Genomic DNA, 24,828 nt, shown 5'->3' with positions numbered 1-24,828 from the left:
CCTCCAGCCCTTTCCCCCCCACCCCTACTTACCAGCACAGAGTCCGGGTCCAGCTGCAATGAGCACGGACTGCCTGAATCACCGAAGCTCTCCAAATCTTTTCTGAACCTTTTCAGAGAGCTCTGAATTGATTCAGATCTTTTTAACTGGTTTCCTGATTCAATTCAGATTTGGAGATTTGGCCACCGAATTGGGCCAAATCTCCTCCGAATCGAATCAGCACCCGAAGCTGCGCACAGCCCTACTAATTATCTAGGCTTCAATTGCACCTTGTGATTTACAGTGCAACAAAACAGCAAGCTCGGATTGCCTCTCTGCCTGATTATAAAACACAGATTTGAACCAAGGCAGTGCATCCTTGTGCAGAATTCTTCAGCATGTCTTCTTCAGTCCCTCTCAATGGAGTTGTTCTACGTTCTGTAAAACACTTAACTAGTTATTGAGGGTGGTGTCACATGTTCATCTTACCAGTCACCAAGTACAGTTAAAACATGAGCAAATGCACATTCAAGCAGTTTAGTACATGTTAACTGCCGTCGAAGTTGCTCCCTTTCAGGTGTGGATTATCTAACCCAGTGGTTTTCAAACTGTGATCTGCAGACCGCTGGCGGTCCACAGACTATGTGGAAGGAGTCCACAAAAGATGACTGTGATCCATCAAAGATATGTGAATACCCACACTTACAATTCAAAGTGGTATGTGCCTCCATTCAAAATTTTTTAGGGGTCCTCAGATGAAAAAGGTTGAAAACCACCAAGCGAACATAATAACTTGAATACATACTGACTTCAATAGGTCATAGCATTCCAATAATTTGCAGCCATTGCAGGTGAATGTGCAACTACACTGGGATGGTTAGAACTGTCACTAGGGAGGTGGGCATCTGGATTACTGTGCCAGTGGATCGGCAGGTAGAGCGTGGGTTCTTGTTCTCTACAGCCTGATAACTGGGAGCATCTTGGGGAAAATTGTGTTAGGGAGAGGGGGATATTAAAAATGCTGACTTTGTGCCTCCTGGGTGCTTGCTCTGGCTGCTGAGCTATAGAATAAGGGGGGAACACCTGCTCCCCTGTCAGTTTTGGCATGCAAACTCCTCATGTCCTTTGCTTCTCTTTCTAGGGCCTGAAAACTGAATAGCTAGTTGGGGGCTGAATGAAACATTTGGCGTAAAACAAAAGAGAATCTTTCAGTTTTTTGTTTTAGCAAGAAAAAACAAACAAACAAATTTGCAGTTATTTCAATCTGAACCTTTTAATTTTTGGTGGAGCTGCCAACCCCTGTAATCAGTTATTCTCATGGCCCTAACTGAGGTGCTTATAATCCCACTCAGCAGCATTTAACTTCCCAGGTATGCCAGGTGATTCCGTTGGGATGAAATGTGAAGCAAGAAGCTGTTGAATTCAACACAAATAAGGATTTTGCAATCAAGTACATGCCAAGCACAGCAGGATCTGGCCTGGGGTTCCATTGCAAACAGTTATCTCTTTTAGAGGTTGTTGTTTTTTTTAAGTTATCAGTTTTGTTTTTTTCCTTTCCCTATGTTGGCATCCAGGTATCTTGAAATGTTGGACTGATTGCATTCTTGATTGGATTGATTGCATTCTGATTGCATGCATCCTGATTGCCTTTCTTGCCTCCTTTTGCAAACACATGGTATGGTATATTGTACCTGGTTCACATGGTCTGAAATCTTAACATTGGTTCACTTTTTATTAGATCCACAGAAAAATCAGGCATGTCAAACTCCTGCACTCATCCCTACATGATTACTTGCAAGTTCAGAAAAAAATCTTTTAATAGTATAGGGAGTTATAAGCCTCTTATTTCTCACCAGAAAGATTTGCAAGAAATTAGAGAAAAAAAATTAAAAGTTCTTTGTGTATTTTAGTGCAAAGTCAGTGGCTTCTTCAGTAAAGACACCAAGAGACAGACAACCTATTCCCCTTTTATGTACTATATGGCCATAAGAAGGGATAAGGTGCATTGGATGGTGACTGTTTAAATACTTGAAGTGCTGCTTACTTTCCCTTTTCTGCAGCTCTACTAGAGAATTTTAATCTTTGTCCACATCTAGATTGCAAATTTACCGTGCTCTGCTGGTAATGCATCACATGGCTCCATCTATGTAACTACTCAGTCTGGAAGGAATGTAGCTGTATCTGCACTGCTGAGAGTCCATGCCAATTAATTTATCCACAGCAATATAAAAATACAGCTTGCATAGAGCAAATACAGCTACACCGTTTCTGATCTAAGTGGTGGCCTGTTAGGATGCCACCAGACATGGTATGTTTGTGGCCTTTGTGCCTTTGAGTGTATTGGATCTGTGTGAACAAAGCAAGAATCAGTATACTTTATTCAGTTAGTTTGTTCTGTTGCATATTTCCATGCTATTGGTGTATAGAAAGATGTGTTCTGTGTTAGTATTCTGGTGGGAAGAAAGGCCTGGTTCTTTTCTAGTAATTAAGCATATGCAGGAGGCTACAGTAGCACAAAGTCCTCACTCCTATATCCAACACTTCTTGGAAAGTGAAACCTCTTGTCCTTATGTTATAGTCTGAAGAGACACTTCAATTAATCTGTTAATGTCTAAAAAGCTACACTACCCTAGTTCACCAAGCAGATCTATTTAAAAGACTGCAAAAAGTACGATATCTAAAAATGAAGGACGGACTGACTACTTTGGCCAGTAAATCTGGTGGGAAATTGACCTTCATCACCCTGGAAAGCTCAGGTGAAAGGTACAAAAATCCTATAATACTCATCTACAGCATTTTACGTGGGACAAAGACATCTCTGGTCTATCACAATGTTGACTTCAGAGGGCATAACTACCATTGTGTGTGCCACAGACAGCAGTGGCTGCAGAGACTGGGCTAGCTGCAGTGGCGGGGGTGGCTAGGTCCACAGTTGCAGCAGCTGTCGTTCAGGCACCCCCTCAGAGTAGGTTCCTGCACCCCAAGCCCCATTCACCCGCCCCTCATTACACTACTGGTTATGATACTTCCCCATGCTTAGAATCTAAGGTTGTGATAGGCTGCTGTCAGTTCAGTGACACACATACTTCCTCTTGAATAAAAATCACTTAATGACTACTATATTGGTTTTAATGCAGAGGACAAACATTTGTTCTGAATTTAAACTGGAATTGACCCTGACATTTGCAAGTTAAAAGTCAGAGTCATTAACTTGTAAAAACTGGAGATATTACAAATTAACCTATGATAAATTAGAATGAACAGACTTAACACATTTATATTTGGTGGGTCATGGGCAAGTTTAATTTAAAACAAGGTTTTATTTACAATATCTAACGGGAGGCACATATTAAGTTCCACTGTGATGTGCATGGCAAGTTGATCTTTCAAAAGGTTATTAGAAAGGAAGTTAAAAAAGCTAATTATGATAGATTCTCCCTACATGTTAGGTTTATCCATGTTAAGTGACCTAGGACTGTTGCAGTAACATTGTATCTTCCTCTTTGCTAGTCCTGCTTCAACTGCTTCCCTTTAGGAGTGTTGTTACGCAGCACAGCATTGTTCTGAAGCAAGTGCTCAACTCTCTAAGCAGATATCCCATGATGCACTGCTCTGTCACAAGGCTCTATGCATTCTGGGATTTTTCTTATTGTGCATTTCAGAATATTGCCGGAAGCCCCCAGATTTCTGGGACTTGGTGTCAAACAAAATAATTCTCACGATTCCTTCCCTGCTGTCCAATGAGTCTTCTGGTTTTTGTGAGCTCAAGCAATTTTCAAAGCACAGTCGGGTGGCACAGAGGAAGTACTGAGATCCCAACTGTTATTAAATTTAAACAGGCTTATGCACAGATGTCTCAAGTCATGCAGCAAGTTGAGAAACAGGGAGATAAAAGCAACTGAGGAGGAGGCAGGAATCGAGTAATCGCTTTAGCATGAACTTCTCTTGGAGTGGATTCACTCAGTGAGGCATCACTTTCTGGACTCTGCAAACAGGCATTAGACATCAGGACGGGATTGTGCTGCAGACCTGGGATGACCCACAGTGGCAACAGAACGGCCAGATTTCAGAGGACAGCTTTCTAGAAATGCAAGCTCACACCTCAGCATGGAGAAGCACGTGGTCTTTGCTGTCTGAAAAGTCACCAACCCCAGTTGCAACAGGTGTGGGTAGATCAGCTGTTATGGATTCTCTGTGCTTTGAAGGAGGGGTGTCTTGTTGCATTGTAAGGCATGGCAGTGCACCATTTAGTCATGGATTTGGATGGTTGTATTGGGGTTGCCAGTGTGGTCCACGTGCCTTTCCTTGACTCTTTCCACCCACCCCTGGGCCTCAGATTCCGTAACGGAAAGAGTTGTTCCAGAGCTACTTGCTAAGAGCACATTTTGGGATTATTCTGTGCCTTAAAGCTAGTGCTGCCTTATCCTGAAAAATAATAGGCTAATAAAAGGAAGGGGTTGATTTGAGGCTTTGTCCAAACCTCCTTTAGATTAAGATAATTTTTAAAAATAAATGTATACTTCCACTTTAACCTGACATTTTTCTTTTTGTTTGAAAAAACGAGTGAATCTGTTAAAAATTAGGATCCCAAACACATAACAACACATGACTTCTCTGTTGCAATCAAGTGCTTTTTTGTATGATCTCCATCAATTCTGGCCTGCATGTTATTCAGCTGTATACTAGACAACTCCTTTGTTATGTGCTAATTAACCCAGCGTGATGAATAGTGATTATGCATAATTTATAAAGAAGAATATTCTCATCTTACTTGTAAATAAAACACTAGCCTAGGTGGGGGGCATTCAATTCTATAAATTATGGACAAATATGATCCTTGATGTGCTCATACTGGTATCATAGACGAACTTTTGATTTTGTAAGAGAGGAATAATCGACACCAAAAAATAATGGCATGTGATTTTTGTGTGTTTGCCTTTAGTGACGCCCCTAGCTTTCTCTGCTTTTGAATTAAGTAGTCATTTCAGGCCCAGTCAATGAGGCCAGTGAGCATATCCCCAATGACTTCAGGAGGGAATTGGATGGGATCCACAAACAGCATGTTGAAATTATTTAACTGGAAGCAGAATTGTGTATATGTTTAAACATTCCCTCAAAGTTTAGCTTAAAAGAACGTAGAGCCTGTTGAATATTCTTCACAAATAGTTCTCTGCAACAGAAGTTAGCCCAAGGTAGGTAAACATGGATTTAAAAAATGGCAGAGGCACTGAAGTCTGAAATCCTGTTTTTACAGCAATTCTTTTCCCTTTGGCAGAAGCTGATCTGAAGCCTCACAGATCGATGTGCCGACAGCTGTGGGATATAAATTAGCGGGTGAAAGTTACTTGGCTCTGCGAAGCCTTGAGTAATCAAAGGGAGGGGACTTGGAGATGTGATGTCCAGCCTACCAATTTGGGAATGCAGTAGCAGCTCTTGTTAAAATAGCTACTGTAGAGACTCCAGCAATGTACTGCACTCTGTTGATTGAACAAGGACAGCCATTGACCGCTGCCATTCTCAGTTCTGGCCTATGTCGTCCTGAAAGGACAGGTGTAAAGGCCTCTTGTGCAGCTGCTGTGCTGTCAATCGCATTTTTCTTCCTTCCCTGGACAGCCCCCAGACTGGGGTTCATGTAGGCCTTGCACCAGCCTGTTGCATCGGGGTGGCTTCCATCCTGCTCAATCAGTATGGCTAGCAAAGAGCGCTTCTTTTATCTCACCCTGTACAGCATATCTTGAAAGGCCTGCCGATGGCCACTTCCTCAACATACCTAGCGTACCTTTGCACACGCTTGCCTTGGCTTGTCATTTACCACCAGAACGTATGACAAAGTAAACCTGAGAAATCAGCTGTTTTAAAACAAAAAAAAAAAAACCCAAAAAAGAAAGGTTGAAATCTTTTCATTGGTTAAGAATCAGTTAAATGATTAATTTGCCTAATGATTTCAGAAAACACAACTCGCTTCAAACGCCTTATGCATTCTTATTAGTCAAGTAATGGTTCCCTATGGAATTGGTGGACTGTTATAGATGTTCTGGAATTGATTGTGACACACAACATTGCATTTAACTATTATTTTTAATGGAACAAAGCTTACTATTATGTGTTAGATCCATAATCTAGCAAATGTCTGTTTCCTGTAGGTGACAAAATGCTTCCTTAACTTTTTATTATTTATGGATCATATGATCAAACATGACATACATCGCAGTCATTGAAAAATAATAATTCAGTTATAAGATCTGTCAAACCTTGCCTAATTCATGTGTAATTTAATTTTTTTTAAGTGTCTGAACGTTCAGATGCAGTATATTTGGTGTTTTGTGAAACACTTAGCCTAAGGACAGTCAAAAAGCCCAAAGCTGAATTGAGTCAAACTTCACAGGTTAGTTCAAGCTGTGTAGATTGAACTGAGAAGCAGGTGAACAGACATTCATTTTGATTTCAGAAAAGCAGCCACACACCTGCAGTGGCCCAGATCAGAAGCTAAGGGACTCTAGAGCATGCTAGGGGACTGTGAGTTAATGGGAATCTGGAGGGGATCTGGGACAGAAGTTCAATAAATCAATTTAACCTAAATCAGTGAAGTCTGATGCTACATTCATCCAGATTTATCTTACACTGCTTTCATCCATTTTGAAAGCAGTTTATGAGCACTGAACTTCTGTTGTGTTACAGACCTGAGCTGGTTTCCGATCACCTATACCAGTTTATGTGCAACTTCTGTCCGTAGCTATATTGCCTTCTATAATATAGAAACATTCATTATTTTTATATCTATTAAATGTGGCTACTTATTAGTATATGCATATTGGCAAAGTATTTCAGCTGCTAGTAAATTCATTATTGCTACATTCCCTTCTGTGTTGTTACTGTGATTATTTTTCAGAGAAATAGATGTTAAATTAATGGTACCATGAATGTGTGTTGGGAGACATCTAGTCTTGGTGGGTTTCTTTCATCCAAGATAGGGCATTAGAAAATATAAGAAATAGTTATAATCAGAGGCTATTATAACATTTTATTTTAACAGTATAAATGGTTTATATGCTAAAGAAAGGAATTGTTGAGATGTTTTATGTGCCTCCCATTAAAACAGTGCACTATACATACCATGTTTTTTCTTCATAAATTGATTGTATCAAAATGCTTTGGACTCCAGAAAGAAATGCAGAACACATATAAAACTAATAAGTGTTCACCTGGGATGTCTGGCTTTGACCTGACTTGATCCTACTTTTGATCTTTAGGCTTGACTCATTTAAAATTTTGTTCTAAACTGATGGAAAAAGGATGTTATTGTACAGTTCACGATCCCTGCTGTACTTTTGAATATTATAATACACAATACCTTCCCAGAATGGGAGAGTATAGTTTTATGACAGTTCTTTCACTGCTGTCATAGTATGACTTAAGTGGTATTAGGCAAGGGCATAATAATTAGCAAAATTTTCCTTAATTTTTTTTCAGCAAAACTGCAGATTCAGTAACACCAAAACAGTTTGCTAATTCATACTGGTTTTTCATGTTGAAAAATATTTTTAAATGCCAAAATATTCACCCATTACAATCATTTTTAATCAGAACTTTTTGCTGTCCCATTTTGACATGACTTCTAGTTTAGAAGTTCTCATGAGTTTAATATTTTTATTTTTAATTTATTTAAAAATGTTCAGAATCAAAACCTTTTTCTCAGTAAAAAATCTTTCAGTCAACTGAAAGCTCAGTTATTCACAGAGCTTTTTAAATAATATTTTAGCTGTTGGACTTAGTGAAGCCTATGGCATTAAAGTAGAAATGCATGTTAAAAAGTAATGCTTTGGACTAATGTTTCTGTGCTAAATCAGGGAACTCGAGCAATGTAATTGAACATTTTGACAAATAAGGTGGTATGATGTATACTGTGGGATACTAGAGGTGAGTAGAACTAACTTGTTAACTTTTAAATAATAAAAAGTAATCCCGCTGGGCAACGTCAAGTAATATTCTGAGCAGCACATATTAAAGTACAGCCCTCATATGTTTTATTCAGTTTGAAATCCTCCAAGAAAAAAATTAATTAATAAGCTGGCAAGTTCTCATTCCTCTCACCTTTAATCCATTTTAATCTTTAAACCTCCATTTTGGTTCTCTAGAACTCCAACAGATTACTTTTCTTATTCATCCATAATAATCAGTTTAATATCCTTCTACAAGGAATATTCTCGTAAAATACTGAATCTATTTTTTTTTTTTAAATCAACAAGTAACAAGTTTCTGAGGATAAAAACATATAAATTATTTTTAATTTTTGAGATCTACCAAAAAAAGCCTTGATCCAACATCTTGAAAAAACAAAGTTTTACTAAAAAATTGTTTTGGGGACTCCTGGGTTTCCTAGGTATTGTAAGAATGTTTGAAATACAGAGAATTTCAAGAGTTTTTTGGAAAATGTAGCAGGTTGTAGGCCACAGTACTCATTTCATGCATGATTTTCTTCAAGTTTATACCTATTTTTTTAGCTTTTGGGGGTAATATGCTAGAAATAAAGACAGCTTAATAACTCCAAGTCTACTTAATTTTTAGCTTTCTAAGCAGCTAGTAAGCAACCAAGTAGATGTAAAAACATAACACAGCATGTTACAAGCCATTCCAAACCCCATAGCCCTTCACAACATTTTCTATGACTCTGCATTTCAGCAAGTTGGAAACCTTTGATGTATCTTTGTTTATCTGAAGAAAGTAAATGAAGGGGAATTTTGGTTTTTGCAAAATGCTTGAGATGCTGGTACCTTGAATATCTTTCATGTTACATAAGGCTTTTAAAGTGGGTTGGTTAAATTCCTAAATTACTAAAACTCATATAGTTTTACTACTGATATTGCTCTTACAAAAAGCTATGGGATATGTTGGGGTATATCACAGCACTGATGAAGTCCCTGCTGCTGGACACTCACCAGGTTTCTGGATTTAGGTCTGAGCTCCTCAGTGCAGGTCTGCACATGGGTTCTTCTCCAGAACATGGAGGTTGTCTCTCTGCTCTGCAGCCAGTTTCTTTCTGCACACTGTTTAAAATGGCCAGTTTTATTTTATAACGGACTGTTTCTTTTTATTACTTCAAGTTCCCTTTTTGCCTACGACACCCTTAGTAGCCTGGTGAGGTGATCAAAGTCCCTTCCCATGTGATAATTGCTTAGTTATCAGTCCCTTGAAGTTCAGATATGAAAACTGGTTTGCTTTGGGCAGCAGCTATCTCATTGTCCAGGAGTGTTACTTTTTAAATAGACTGTCATTCAAGTTTCACCATACTCCTTCTCCTGAAATTTCTAACTCCTCCAAATTTTCTTTCAAGATGGAAGCCATAGGCAGCAGGGCAATCTCACTCCACTTTCAGAATGGGCACTGTCTTCACCATCAAGTGGCTTTACAAATTATACAGGGGATCAATGGACACTTGTGAACGAAAAGTCCGTTTATCAAGAATATATAGAAATCTCAAGGTGACTGGAAGGCTTAAGAATTTGAGGATGGGAATGTTTATGGCTTGGTCAAAGTTTGGATCAACATGTAGAGTGGGCCATGTTTCACCAGTTTATTTCCATCTTATTTCTACTGGGAAGATACCAATAGTATTCATAATAGAGGTCTCCTTACTGATTTGCCATTTTGATGGCCACCTCCAGTGGAAAGCTAAAGACCGAATCGGTGGGTGGGGAGACTGAATTGTTCTCTTAATTTTACAGGCAGTTCTCCCAGGCTACAGCAGGGACATAGTACGCACAAAAGCTTTCACTGCTACTGTCAATACTGGAGCTTTTACGGATTAGCAGTATGTCTGCACACCAAAGGGCAGTGAATGAGTCAGCTGAGATGCCAGAAGCAATACAGCTTCATTAGTGCGACAGTCTGCCTAAACTAGTTAGCTCGTTGTTTCTATTGCTTTCAAGCTGGCATCTTTCACAAACATGCCTATTAAAATGTTTATAAGAGTAAGCTGTATACAGCAGTTTTGACCATCCTAGGTGACACAACTAACTACATATAAAAAGCTGTGAGTGAAGACTGGGCAAGTCATTAAGGAAAGAGATTGCAACAACATGTGTCCATGCCACGCCTATCACCTTGGAGGGCTTATTGGCATCAAAGCTTCTAGGTTCTTCTGAAATATGGATTATAATTAAGTAACATTCTTTATTCATCTGTGCAGGTGGATCAGGCTTTTGAACACAACAATGTTTTGGGATGCTCAGGGCTGGGGTTTTCATTTGGTTTGATTTCCATAAGGTGTTTGTAAAAACATTGAGGGATTTATCCGTATGCCTCTCGGTGGCAATTTTCTCTAAGGCAGGTGAATGAACTTTCAATTTTTATTTTATTGGCTCATTTACAAAGAAATGCTAACTAAGGGAAAAGACAACCACTTCTTAGAAGATAGTAGAATATAGCAAATCTAAGGAGTTTGTCTTTTCTATGAAAGGAAAAAAGATGAAACACAGCACGCCTCCATGTACCAGTACGAAAAGTGTTAGTGTCTTAAATAAAGTAACAAGCATAGGTCACATGTCTCTGTGATGTGAGCCTGTTTTGATAGTGCAAGAACACATACTTTATTAGGTAGGGTGAGAAATAATGTTACAACCAACAATCCTAGGAGGATTATGATCTAGTTCCAGTTTTTAGTCTTCAGCCTGATTGAAGGAAGGGTTAAAAAGCAGAAATAGCTTGTAGTTTTTTCCATGAAAACAAATTATTCTTTTTCACAATTTAATGCCCAAAAGACCACTCCTTTTGTGATGCATCTGACTTCCTATACTTGAATTAATAAGCTGCTTCTATAATTTGTTCAATAGTCTGTAGTTTTGCTAGCTATAAATTATTGCAGTTCACACTGATTTCCGTTTTCATAGGGCAAGTTTATCATTCAAGGAGAGTGAATAGTCTCACAGTTCAATATCCCTTTAGCACTGCAGCACAGTTTTCCCCAAGGCTCAGTCTGGGGCAAGGAGTATCTTTTTGTTACAAGAGATTTATTTCCAAGTTAAGGAGCACAAGAGCTGCATCATCCTCCTCTTTAAAGAGTCCATCTAGTCTCTGTGTGAAGTGGAATTTGGTGCACTTCTGGGATAATGCTTAAAGTTTTACAGTAAAGGAGTCAGAATTGAGGGCCTTAGATGGAGCAAAATTGCCAGGATGTTGTCTGTGCTGTAGGGGACATACTGGATAACACTCCATCATATATTAACTGTTATTGGTAGCTACTGGCAACAGCAATTGTATAGACTCAGAGGTGGGATGGAAAATATAGGGTGGGGAAATCAGAAGCACAAAACTGAAGCAACTGTTGTATGAGAAAACCATGAAAGTCATAATAATACTGTATCTTGTCCAAAGAGTTACACAAATATTAACAAATTAAAATTCACCAGTATCCTTTTTATATAAGTACATTTTGTATATTTTTTTCGTCCCCATTATCCCGAGGAAGAAATGAAGGTTCAAAGAACGGAAGTAACTTGTCTGTGGTTACACAGTGAGTCAGTGGACTGGCTAAATACTTGTTCATGACTCCATTAATACTAGACATCATTCCTGCTATTCAGAGGTACAATAGGTGCTGGACATGTCTGGAACCCTATTTAAACATCAATTATTAATAATACCATATAAAGGAACAAGCCAGCAGCAGTTCTATCGGTATCAGCTAAGGAAGTACAGGTTGGATAAGTGGACTGTAAGTTGGATAGGAAATGGTTGGATCATCGGGCTCAGAGGGTAGTAATCAATGGATCGATATCTAGTTGGCAGCTGATATCAAATGGCGTGCCCCAGGGGCCAATCCTGGGGCTGGTTTTCTTCAATATCTGCATCATGACCTGGAAGATGGGATAGTTTGCAGATGATACCAAGCTGGAGAGAGTAGTAGATATGCTGGATGGTAGGGTTAAGATTCAAAGAGACCTCAACAAATTGGAGGACTGGAGCAAAAGAAATCTCATGAATTTCAATAAGGAAAAGTGCAAAATCCTGCACTTAGGATGGAACAATCCCATGTACCAGTACAGGGTTGGGACCAACTGGATAAGCATCAGCTCTGCAGAAAAGGACCTGGGACCTACAGTGGACAATAAGCTGAATATGAGTCAACAGTGCACCCTTGTTGCAAAGAAGGAGCACTGCCAGCAGATCAAGGGAAGTGATTCTTCCTTTCTATTCAGCACTGGTGAGGCCACATCTGGAGTGCTGTGTCCAGTTTGGGGCCCCCACCACTACAGAAAGGATATGGACTAGTTGGGGAGAGTCCAGCAGTATCCAAACTGGTGCAGCCAGACCAACCTGGTGGCCTTCTATGACCAGGTCACAAAATCCTTAGATGCAGAGGTAGCAGCGGACGTAGTATTTCTAGGCTTTAGGAAGGCCTTTGACACTGTCTCTCACCCCATTCTCATTAAAAAACTAGGGGACTGTGGTGGTGACACCTACACAGTAAATTGGGTCACTAACTGGCTGGAGGGACGCACCCAGAGAGTGGTGGTGGATGGGTCCTATTCAACCTGGAGGGATGTGGGCAGTGGGGTTCAGCAGGGCTTGGTCCTCGGGCCTGCACTGTTCAACATCTTCATCAGCAACTTGGATGAGGGGGTAAAAAGCACCCTGTTCAAATTCACAGATGACACTAAGATGTGGGGGGAAGTGGGCACACTAGAAAGGAGGAATAGGCTACAATCAGACCTAGACAGGTTACAGGGGTGGGCAGATGAGAACAGGATGGATTTCAACACTGACAAGTACAAGGTACTGCACCTGCGGTGGAAGAACCAGCAGCATACCTACAGACAGGGGAACTCCCTTCTCGTCATTGCAGAGGCAGAAAAGGATCTTGGAGTCATTATTGATGCCAAAATGAACACGGACCGACAGTGTGGGGATGTGGTCAGGAAGGCCAACCGTACCCTGTCATGCATCCACAGATGCATCTCAAGCAGGTCCAAGGAGGTGATCCTCCCCCTCTATGCAACACTGGTCAGACCGCAGTTGAAGTACTGCGTCCAGTTCTGGGCGCTGCACTTCAGGAGGGATGTGAACAACATGGAGAGGGTCCAGAGGAGGGCCACTCGCATGATCAGGGGGCAGCAGGGCAGGCCCTACAAGGAGAGGCTGAGGGACCTGAACTTGTTCAGCTTCCAAAAGAGAAGGCTGAGGGGGGAACTAGTGGCCTGTTACAAACTAGTCAGAGGGGACCAGCAGGCATTGGGGGAGTCCCTATTCCCCCGAGCACTACCAGGAGTGATTAGAAATAACGGTCACAAGTTGGCAGAAGGTAGATTCAGACTAGACATCAGGAGGCGCTACTTCACTGTCAGGGCGGCTAGGATCTAGAACCAACTTCTGAGAGAAGTGGTGCTGGCTCCTACCCTGGGGGTCTTTAAGAGGAGGCTAGACGAACACCTTGCTGGGGTTGTTTGACCCCAGTACTCTTTCCTGCCATGGCAGGGGGTTGGACTTAATGATCTTCTCAGGTCCCTTCCGACCTGACCAACTATGAAACTATGAAGAGGGCAACAAATGTTTTGGGGGCTGGAACACATGGCTGATGAGGACAAGCTAAGGGAACTGGGCTTATTTAATCTGGAGAAGAGAAGACTGAGAGGGGATTTAATAGCAGCCTTCAGCTACTTGAAGGGCAGTTCCAAAGAGGATGGAGCTGGACTGTTCTCAGGGGTGGCAGATAACAGAACAAGGAGTAATGGTGTCAAGTTGCAGCAAGGGAAGTTCAGGTTAGATATTAGGAAAAACTTTCTCTTTTGGTGGGTAGTGAAACACTGGAACAGGTTGTTGGCACTGGATTTATGACCCAGATACCTTGTTCCAGGCAGACCTAAACCCTCAGACTGACTATGACCACTCCATTTGATAATAGGTACATTTTATTAATACACAGTGATAGCAGATAAGAATAATGTACATGATTCTATACCTACTGGTCCTAGAGCTGCCACAGAGTCAAAGTACGTCTGGCCATATGGCTAAGTACAGACAGTCAAAAAGCCTGAGGCTGAATCAATTCAGTCTTTGCATGTTAGTCTAAGATGCACAGATTAAATTGAAACATAAGTGAACAGACATTTACCTTTGACTCACAAAATGCAGCCACATGTCTGCAGTGGCTCAGGCCAGAAGCCAGGGGGTTCTAGAGCAGTGTCTCTGGCTGAGTTCACGTTCTCTTCCTGCTGCCCCTGAGGTTTCTGGGATTTGCAGTCCAAACTTACAGCAGTAGGACTCTGCAGGGTTGCTCATCACTTCCTTTTCCTGCTTCCAGGTACCTCTGGGATTTGTAGTCCACAGTCACAGCCAAAAGTAAGTTTGAGCAGGGAAAGGGATGTTTAACGCCCCCTCCCTGGCCCCAGACCCCAGCTGGACTTTGTCTAGAGGGGGCAGTTGCCCCCTCCCACCCCCTTGTCAGCCAGCCCTCACTGCTCCAGCAAGGGAGCAGAGGGACGGGACCAGCCCTGTTCTTTGGAACAGACAAAGAACTGCTGGAGGACTCTGACTTAACTTAAATCAGGAAGGGGTCTGGAACAGAAGTTCCATAAACTAGTTTGACCCAAATCAGTTAAGCCTGATGCTGCATTCAACCAGCGTGGGTGAGATGGACTGGTTGTGTGCCCTCTGTCCATGGTGGCTTCGAGTTTCCCTCTCAGGGACCCTTTGTTGTTCTGAAATCCCTCCTTTTGTATTCTTTCTCCCATCTGATGACCTTTCATCTCTGAGCATCGTTGATTGGTCTCCCTGTGGTTTTCATACTGTCCACATTCTGTCCTGTCAACATATTCCTTTGTTTCACAAATCCATCACATGCTAATCCTAATTTGGGCTTTTACCGGTTTCTCCCAATTTAGCCCGTCTACCAAAACTGGAAATCCCCAGGGCCCTGCAATTTGGCACTGTGACCTGGCCAATGTGGTGGAGTCCCTTAGCTCATATTACGGAACAGTGTGGTACATGTCTTCAATTTCCCAGCCTGTGTGTCTACTTGCTGCTAGTCTGTGTCAGGCACAGTAGTCATTGAAAGAAACTTCATCAGCAACAAGTTTCTAGAAATCAAATAACCCTTGCAATTCCCCTGGACCATTGTTCTAATGCATATTTACTTACCTACAAGCCAATTACTAAAAGCAAACCTCTAAATATCATTGTTTAGCCATCACAGATTACCTAGAGAGGTTGTCGAATCTCCATTCTTGGAGGTTTTTAAGACCTGGCCAGACAAAGCCTTGGCTGAGATGATTTAGTTGGTGATGGTCCTGCTTTCAACAGGGGGTTGAACTAGATGACGTATGTTTCTTTTCTATGATCCTATCATATCAGCTTTGTTGGCCTTACTCATATTTTCTTCAAAAACAAAACACAAAGCCAATAGGATGAATGAATATAAACCTCACTAGTAAGGTCCTTTAGGTGAAAACAGGTCATTTTGTGTTATTTCATAAAGGCCTCAAAAATAAGATGGACCTCTCCTGATTCTACCCGACAGACTGTAGAGTTACTAGACCTAATGCAACCTTCCAGTCATGAGTACGTACAATTTAGAAGAAGCCATGAGAACCAGATACTGTTAAAAAACAGAAATAAAAAATAATGGCAAAAGATCAACCATCTTTTAATTTCTGTAAAAGAGTTGGACATCTCTGTGTAGTTGTGTTTCCTGTAGTCTTCCTGTTTGGGAACCATGTCAGAGATACTACAACCATCTCTAGGACAACTTCAGTTGGAGACATGATTTGCTGTGAGAAACTAGGAACTGGTGGAGATCAAATTGAAGTCTGGCATTCTGCTCTGGAGTTGTACCCTGGTTTCTATTCGCTAAGGTTGAGGTTTCAGCTTGCAAGGTTTGCAAGAATCAACTGCTTGTGAATACTCACTCAGAGAGAAAAGTCTACTGAATGACCAGTGCTCTGGCAAGGATTTTTGTGGGTGATATTTTTTTATCGGACCAGCTGCATATTTGGGAGAAAGACAAGCTTTTGAATGCTTGTCTAATTCCTGAAGTCAGTCCAGTAAAATAAATCACCCAAAGAAATTCACCCAAACGTAATTCCTGGACCATCATGGCTAAAACATCAGTCTAACGCTACCAATATACTGACCTAATCATTATATTTTTGTTTCCCTCTAAGATACCATAGACAGGTGTTATAGTCAAATTCAATTGATATGCTGTAACTGATATAAGATTTTGAGATAAATGTAAATGATGGCTGAGTCCTTCTGAACTCAAAGAAAGGAAAGGAAATTTTCCAGACATCTGTGGTTTAATTCTATGAATGTTATCTTCCCTTGAGAGGAAATCTTCAAACTCCCACATCCCTAAACTTCCTCATCTTCTCTTGACCTAGTTAAGGACTCATCAGTTTCTGTACTTATTCCACATAAGTGGTAACAAATATCAGTAAATGTCTTATTCTGTTAGCAGTCACATCTTCACCATCTTTTAATGATTTTGTTTCCATGTTTCGAGTCATGCCAAAATAACATCTCTCCTCTCTCATTCTTTATTTCTGTGTGCATTTCAGTGCAAACGAAAGAAAAAGGAAGAGTGGGCTTATCAGTTGCAGAGGCAAACATAGATGTTATAGTTTATCTAGCACAGCTGTCACTGATTTATCTATAGGTCTTCAAAGTATAGCTGTTGCCACACACATTATTGTGCTTTGTCTTTTCACTGCTGTGGACAAACTTTCTATCACTTAGACTTTACCAGTTTTAGTCCTAATGCATTAAATAGAAATAGATGGGTCAGGTATTTGTTGCTAGAGGATGTATAGTCAGAAGTATTGTTGGAAGAGCATATACTTTGGAAAAGGTAAGACATTATTAGCAGGCTGACTACATTTTGCAATGGAAACTTCGCTTGAAGAATTCCTGTGGACTGGTCTACTTAACATTTCTTATGATGTTAAAATATCTATTTTTACCTTGTTAGATGTATATTGAATACATTGTTGTACATCAAAATCATCCTAGGCTTTCCATGTGACTAATAATACTGCTGGTTTGTTTGTTACTGATATAAAAAAGAACTTCCAACCCTTCCTTGACCTCTTACTGTACATGCCAAGTAATATACTGCACTTCATCTCCCATAAGATTGATCACCTATTTTGTAGCCAAATTCCCTGTAGGTAAATACTGGAATACAATGAGTAGTTTTTCTTTTCCCACTTCGAAATAAAATGTATATTGTAATGCATAAATAAGAAAACAATTCTTAGAAATAATAATTACTACTGTGATGAATCTAGTAAGGGCAAGATTCCTCATAAAGAAATTATCCTGGGGCGATGGGTTTGTTGGTTTGTTTGTATGCATTGTGACTAGATAAAATTGCATATTTAACAATCCATTTATGCATTTGACCACCAAGATCAAGTTAGTGTTTGGTTTGCCTTTGCACCTGCTTTTATAGATAGATAATGAAATTAATGGTTTTAAAGATATATTTGTTTATTAGAAACCAAGCTAGATATGCCTGAGATATGCTTAGCGAAGGAGAGATTTTTATGGTACAGAATCTTAACAGAATTATAAGCTCAAACCCCCCCGCAAAATGAATGAATGTTGAGAACTAAGATAATTGGCCTTTTATCTTCCTCTTATAAAAACAAAGGTTTATTTGCCCTTTAAATGGGCCAGTAAAATCAAATTGGCACCCTACAGTGTGTGCTGAATAGATAATCGGGAGTCTTAAGCTGTAAAGAATGAAGCAGAGAAGCTTAAGAGATGAAGATATTCTCAAGTAATGGAGCAAATGAAGATAATCACTCTGTAAAGCATTAAATAGGTAAAGAGTCATATTGAATTGTGACATAATTTAAAGGAAATATGAGTTTGTGGGGGAGGGGTGTTATTAAGGCAACCCTATAAATACTGGAGCTGTGGAAAAAGCAACTCAGAAAAGAGTTAGTTACAGGTATGAGCTGAGGCAGAATAAAAGTAGCAAGTAATGTCAGCTCTCCTGGGATGCTCCAGGCCAATAACATCCCACTTTTGCGTTGTAGGTCTGGTCTGGCATAGATGCTGATACATATCCCGTCTGCCCACAGTCACTAAGCAGTCTCCTTGCTCAAGTTATTCATGCCCATAGAAAATGCACTCTGCACAAGTAGTTTTGAACTGATTAGCATATAGGTATAAGTCAAATCTGCTTTCTAAAAGCCAAGAGAAACATAAATCGGTCCACAGGATGGAGAGCCTGTTTTTATAGGAGGTACTAAACCCCTGCTTCCACATGAATGGTAGATTATCAAACATTTCTCAATATCCTATCCTACATACATATAACATACGTAATATGTAGGGTAAAGTTGCACATTACACTTAGACCATACCGAGGGCACTTAAAACATGAGCATCTGCACATTAAAGTTTGTTAACTTGTGCCAAGTGCCCTCTGAGCATCTCAAAGTTACGCCACTTCAGGCAAGGGTTAAAATTGGGCCATACTATCCGGCTTGTATTAGGGTAACTTCAGTTAAAATGACCAAATGAGATGAAATGAGCAATTTGCAGTCCTCCAGCATCCCCGAGTGCACTGCTCAGCCCCCTCCTCTCCCTTCCCCCTTGCCCTCCCACCTGCAAAACAGGGATAGAGCTCAGGTGTCCTGACTCCTAGCTATGCCCCTACTCACTAACCAGAGCTGTGCAGGCATGAAACGGTATTAACACTTAACATGCAACGGCTATAGGATAGTTTTAGAACTTTGTTTCATCTCTGGCTTGTTCCTTTGGTTATGTGTTTAGCACTTTATAAACCCTAAGTTAAAGCCCGTTTTTTTCAGGCACTCATTTTGATCAGAAATCAATATTGATTCCATAAGTCAGGAACTACCCAAAATAGTAGTTACTTTTTGTATACCATATGCTTACATCTATTTAATAATAAATCCCTGCATTTCTGTGTGCCTCTATGGTGATTCTGCTGAACCATTTTAAGAATTAAAACTTCCATATCAACATAGCGCTGAAAGACTGTTTGTGTGATTAACCCTGCACTTATTACCATGTTATTGGGAAGCAAAGCAATGCTGAAACTACAGAGGAATAACGGGGAAAAACATCTATGGGGAAATTGCTGTCAAACATTATTCATTTATCAGTGATAATCTACAGTATAATCAAACCTGTTAGTCTTAAAACTTTCATCTTCTAAGCCTTAAAGTTGCAGTGACAAGACAACAGTGTGATGGCATGCACTTCATTGTTCTGACCTTCTAACTGGTAGAGGGAAGTATTAATGCAGTCATATGAAGATCTAAGATGCATTGCATCTCAACAAGACACTTCCTGCTTCCTTGACCAGTAGCATTTAGGAGGATACATTTGTGCAATAAATGTCCTGTGTTTTCTATGATACACAATCCATCTACGGTATTAACAAAATAAATCAATAAGGCTAGGGACAGAAGTTACACATAAACTGGTTTAAGTGATTAGTAACTAGTTTAAACCTGTAACAGAACAGAAGTTCAGTGTACATGAACTGCTTTGAAAATGACCAAAACCACTTTAAAATAAACCTAGTTGGATGTAGTATCAGATTTAATTGATTTAGATCAAACTGGTTTATGGAACTTCTGTCCCAGACCCCTTCCTGGTTCAAGTTAACTTAGTCCCCCAGCATCCCAGGATGCTTTGCACCCCTGGGCTACGCTGCCTGTTCCAGTGAAACAGGGACTGCCTTGCCTTCTTAGCCTACTTCTGCTTCTTAGCCTACTTCCTGCCTGTGTCCATCAGCCAAAAAGGGACAGGGGAACAGACCCCCAGCCCCCTCTAGCCAGGATCTACACAGCGCATGGTGGGAGGGAAAGCCCCTGGCGTATGGGCTTTTCAGACCCTGTCAGCCCTCTCCCCTCCCCCTTCCCAGCTGCTGAATGCTTCCCAGCTGCCGGGAGCTGAGGGACCCTGGGCTGGGCTGGAGGAGAAGCCCCCCATGCTGGGGATTCCCCAGTGCCCCCATGCTGGGCTGCAAGGGCAAGCACCTGGCCAAGAGCACTTCTTCTTCCCCACTCCTGCAGCAGCAGCCGGGGGGGGGGAGGGGGGAGGCTCACCCGGACTGGGGGAAACCTCCTGAGAGAGAGGCTCCCCCAAGGTGGGCCAGGACTCGGACAGAAGGCTCCTTAACCCCTGTTGGGGGACAGCAGGGCACTGGGGACAGTTGGCTGGGTTGGCAATGGCCAGCAGGCTGGGAGATGTGATCCCCTGCCTACTGGCTTGGGTCGGTGCAGGCCTCCCCCACCTTCCCCAATTGAAAACTGAATGTCAGTTCAGTTGGTTATCGGTTCAACCTATGCAGCTTAGAGGAATTTGCCCAGTTTGAAGTGATTCAGCCTCAGACTTTTTGACTGTCTGTACTTAGCCTAAGGGTCCAATTCTTATGGGTGTTCAGCCAGTGGAAATTGAGGCAGCTAGTTGTTCTCAGCTATGGTACTGGGATGTGCATGGTCAGACCCTATAGTAAGAAGAGAGGTTTGGAGCCAAGGGAGGGAAGATGGGATGAAGAAGCAAGGAGCAGGATGTCCAAGAGCAAGGTAGCTAGCTTGCCAAACAGCCTACAGACAATTTTGCCTGTTGCTCCTCTTAGGCAATCAGGAGGTGTTCATATATGGCCAGCCTGATGTACCCCAGCTGGCCAATAAGTCTGGGTGAAGTTGTCTGTTATAACAATTCTTGACAGTCTCAGCATCAGGCATTGGCCTCATACAGGGATGCTCAGCCCACATGCCAGATCCAGCCCCCAGCACTGGGTCATCCTGTTTGGGGATGGATACATGAGAAGCCCCATGATCCTGCTCACTAGATTGGCTGCACAGGACCCTATCCCAGCATGTGGGGCTGAGCAAGGGTCGCTTGGGGACCCAGGGCACTGATCCCAGCATGTAGGGGTGGCACGGGGCCCTGGAGCCCCAATCCCAGCAGGGGGAGGGCATGGATGGTGTAGGGCTCAAGGGCCCTGTTCTTGATGGATGGCTGGCCCCACACCATTCATCTGGCCTATGAGGCCAGAACGTTGAGCTAGTAAATCTTTCTCAGGGAATGGAAAGTTTTTTTTATGCTGTTGAGATGATTTAATGCTATCAATTTTGGATGCATTTTTAACCTTCTTTTTGCTACTGTTTCATTTTCCTGTAGGTAGGGTTCAGGTTTGTTTGTTTTGTTTTCATTTTAATTTGTTTCTTCAGAGGACACATTTTATAGTAATGTTTCTATTTTTACTTCCTGCTGGTATATAATATAGCAAACATGCATTTTAAGGTAGTGCATTTAATCTGCCATGCCTTTAGGCAGTAACTGCATGTTGGATTGTGGCCGTCTTTCTGTATCTTTTCTATTTCTTTGCTCTTTTAAAAATCTTTAGAAAACTTTATTGTTTATTCTCCCTCTCTAGGCCTGCCAGATGACTCTTTTCTACCTTAAGCAGCTGGTGTTATTTGCTTTAATATCCACTTTTGCTCACGTCCATTTACAATGGTTGCGCGCTTAAAAAACTCCTTAATGGTGCTACTATTTTTATATCTGGGTCTCCTGGAAGAAAATCTAATTTTCACACCTGAGTAACTATCCAAGGTGTTATCTATGATGCCATGTCAGTGAACTGGTATTGTGGATAATCCTTTTTAAAATTACTATAACAGGCTTTAGTGATTCTGACTGTTAGCATTTATGGTAGAAATGTTTTTTTTGCAGTGGCACTCTAGAAAGTGCTTGAATGTTTTTTCACATAGAAGTCATGACTCCTTTTATGTAATTACTTCCCTTTACAGTTTGCTAGGTAAAATGTATGGCTTTAAGGCACTGGTGATTAGTAAGACAGGTTGAAAATTTTGTTGAGTGTTTTTTGACTAAATGAAACGTTTCCTGAAAAGCATCCTTTTCCATGGATATTACTGATTTCCTCCCCCTACTCCAAGTGAGTATATTTCATGGCAAGCCACAGATATTTTGATTTTGAAATCTTCAGCCAGTGCTTCTTGGGAGTTGTAGTTTGGTTGCCTTGTGGTTCCACTGAGTCAAGTTTCCTGGACAGACTTCATCCCCTATCATGGCCAGGCACTCCAGTTTCCCTTTTCCAAGACCACATTCAGTGCTCAAAAACCTACCTCTCTTAAAGCACTGAGATAGACCAAGAGGCTCAGATACTCAAGCTCCCCAGTGATAGCGTAATCACATTTTCAGACTGAAATATTTGGATTTTCAGCCAAAATGTTTCTATCTCCAAATCTCCACAAAAATATTTTCAAGGAAAACGTTGATAATTTTCCATAGAAGAAAACATTTAGACCTGCCCTTATAGTTAACCTCTGGTGGACTCCTCACTACCTACGTCATTTCCTACCATAAGAAGTCTGCACTCTGCATGTGGATTTTGTGAAGGAACGGAATAAAAGGGTGAAGGTTGCTCTGAAAGCTTTTTTCAGGCAAAGTAGTCTAGGCAGGCCAGCAGCTCCATAACAATTACTGGTAGACAAGTCCAAAATTACTAATGTAATTGAAAGTGGAGCCTTTGAGGCATATAGCGTGATTCAAGTGAAGGATCTCGTATCTCAGTACTGGGATCCAATGTTTGTTTTCAAATAGCATGGAAAGGCTGGTGGATTATTACAACACAGTGGGATAAAATTCATCATACCTTTTAATAGTATCTTTTATTTTGCTCATGGTAAACATGAGCTCATCCCAGCACAGTAGACACAAAGCTGGTAACATCTGTTGGCTGTCCTCAAGCCACTTCCTAGTAAATGAGTGCATACATCACAAAAACACCATTGCTATAACTGGAAAACAATACCTCTGAATAGTCTTAGGTGAGACCCAAATGGTACAATAAGGAAAGATCATCAGAATAGGCTTTCCAACTTTGCTTTGAGACATTGGCCCAAAGGTCTCCATGTACCCGTCTGTCTCGTCCACCTACTTTTCAGACATGACTGGCCTCTGCTGTGTGATGAGGGATGGTGCATGTGGTGAAGCAGTATTTTTGCGGCAGGTGCCATGGCTGCTCTGTTGATGGAAACAGTATATAGTCTCAAAGCCATTTTTATAGGACCTTTCATGAGTATTACTTTCATTATAATATTAAATAAGGTGAAGCTTTCTTTTGCCATGGTTTTTTTTTTTTTTTTGAGCAACCAGAACAGCTTTACATAAAAGACAGCTTTTGGAAAAAGGGAGACATTTTTAGCCACTTTCTCCCAGTCAAGTGGCCATTTTTTTCATTAAGCAACTAGCAAGAGAAATGTGCCTGTCGTTCCTTAAATGTGGCTTTCCAACATTGCATGACAAAGGTATCTCATCTCCCAGAGGCTGAGGACAAGCAATATTTACTTCTGAACCTGTGATTTGTTGAAGATCTGATGGTTCATGATTCTGAGGGGCTTGAAAGTAGAGTTATGTCGGGTTAGGGAAGCTTGCGAGCCTCCTTTATAGGATAAGTAAAGTTTTCCATATGGTTTCCCCTTTGTTGCAGGAGGAGGGGTGTCTTTTGGTGTGCCAGCTTGATGTCCTGTGATGGTAGTAAAAGCATAAGTGACTAAAAAATAGTCTCGTGCTGTCACTATCTGTTTTTACAGAAATGAATCCCAATATCTGGTTATAGCAGTCCATGGGTATCACCCCTCTCTTTTGCTGCTTTTTGGGCTCGTTTACATGAGACGCTAACTGCACAGTAGCCTAATGACACTGTGCAGTAGCACGTCACAACACGGACAGTGCTAATACGCTGCTGCACTGTATTATTAGGCTACTGTGCAGTAGCATAACTAAAAGGCATTCACCGGCACTACTGTGCAATAACTCTGGCTACTGCGCATTTATTTATTATACAAGTATGAAATGAAATGTGCCATAGCTACTGCACGTTGATGCACGTGTAGATGTGGCCTTTGAGGGTAATCACATTAAGTTATTGTACATCTGAATTCCTTCCGTTGTGGTAAATGAAAGAGGCCAGCAGCTCATAAGAACACCAGAGACTGTCAGAAATCTGGCTTGTAATGATCTTCACAGACGACAAGAAAATAAAAGGGGCATTGCATGCATGGGATTAATTGCCCAGCTCCATATGATGGCTGGCAATTAACACAGCTGCTTTGTCATTGGAGAGTTTTGCCACAAGAAAAGTCCCCCTGATCTTTAGGAGGGATGATTTCACGTTTATGATGAATTTTGGGAAGAAGAAATAAAGTTGCCAATGATGCAGTACAGCTCTAGGATAAAAGGATGGAAGGTTTCCGAGACCTCTTACCTTTTTGTGATGATACCTGCTCATTGAGATTAGCTGCAGTGTGGGAGCCAGCAGTCCCTCTAAATTTAAACAACTGAAGGCTCAGGCAAAGTCTGCTGTATTGGGGATAGAGGGGGAAAGAGCCTCTACTCTGGAACTTGCTGCATTCCTTAGTCTGAGGCCTGAGCACTTAGCCACTGCATAACTGCAATGTATCTTTTCTTTTCGTTAATTATTCACGGTTTCATGGTGGTCTGAGATTCTAACAGCTCCATCTCCTCTCTGTTAGTCTGTTCACAGTTCTCCAGAGGAGTTTATGCCATCTTTGGATTCTACGACCAGATGTCAATGAACACACTGACGTCGTTTTGTGGGGCTCTGCACACGTCCTTCATCACCCCCAGCTTCCCAACAGATGCAGATGTGCAGTTTGTCATCCAGATGCGGCCAGCCTTAAAAGGAGCCATCTTGAGTCTTTTGACATATTACAAATGGGAAAAGTTTGTGTACCTCTACGACACAGAGAGAGGTGAGCACCGCCCCTTGTAGGTGGCATATTATGCAGCATGCTAGAAATATTAATTGAACCAATG

The 24,828-nt window shown here is 41.3% G+C and overlaps 1 protein-coding gene across 4 annotated transcripts in view; it reads left to right on the top strand.

Moving 5' to 3' along the window:
- Positions 1-24,828, top strand: part of GRIA3 (glutamate ionotropic receptor AMPA type subunit 3) — a 216,799-nt gene that overhangs the window by 27,513 nt on the left and 164,458 nt on the right. For all 4 annotated transcript variants that reach the window (XM_019487777.2, XM_006270988.4, XM_019487778.2 and 1 more), the window contains exon 3: positions 24,525-24,764. In XM_019487777.2, coding sequence (XP_019343322.1) covers positions 24,525-24,764 — 240 coding nt within the window. The remainder of the gene's footprint in view (positions 1-24,524; positions 24,765-24,828) is intronic.

Source organism: Alligator mississippiensis, chromosome 8, assembly GCF_030867095.1.
Source record: "Alligator mississippiensis isolate rAllMis1 chromosome 8, rAllMis1, whole genome shotgun sequence".
Classification (NCBI taxonomy): Eukaryota; Metazoa; Chordata; order Crocodylia; family Alligatoridae; genus Alligator; species Alligator mississippiensis.
This window is presented reverse-complemented; position numbering and strand designations above follow the sequence as displayed.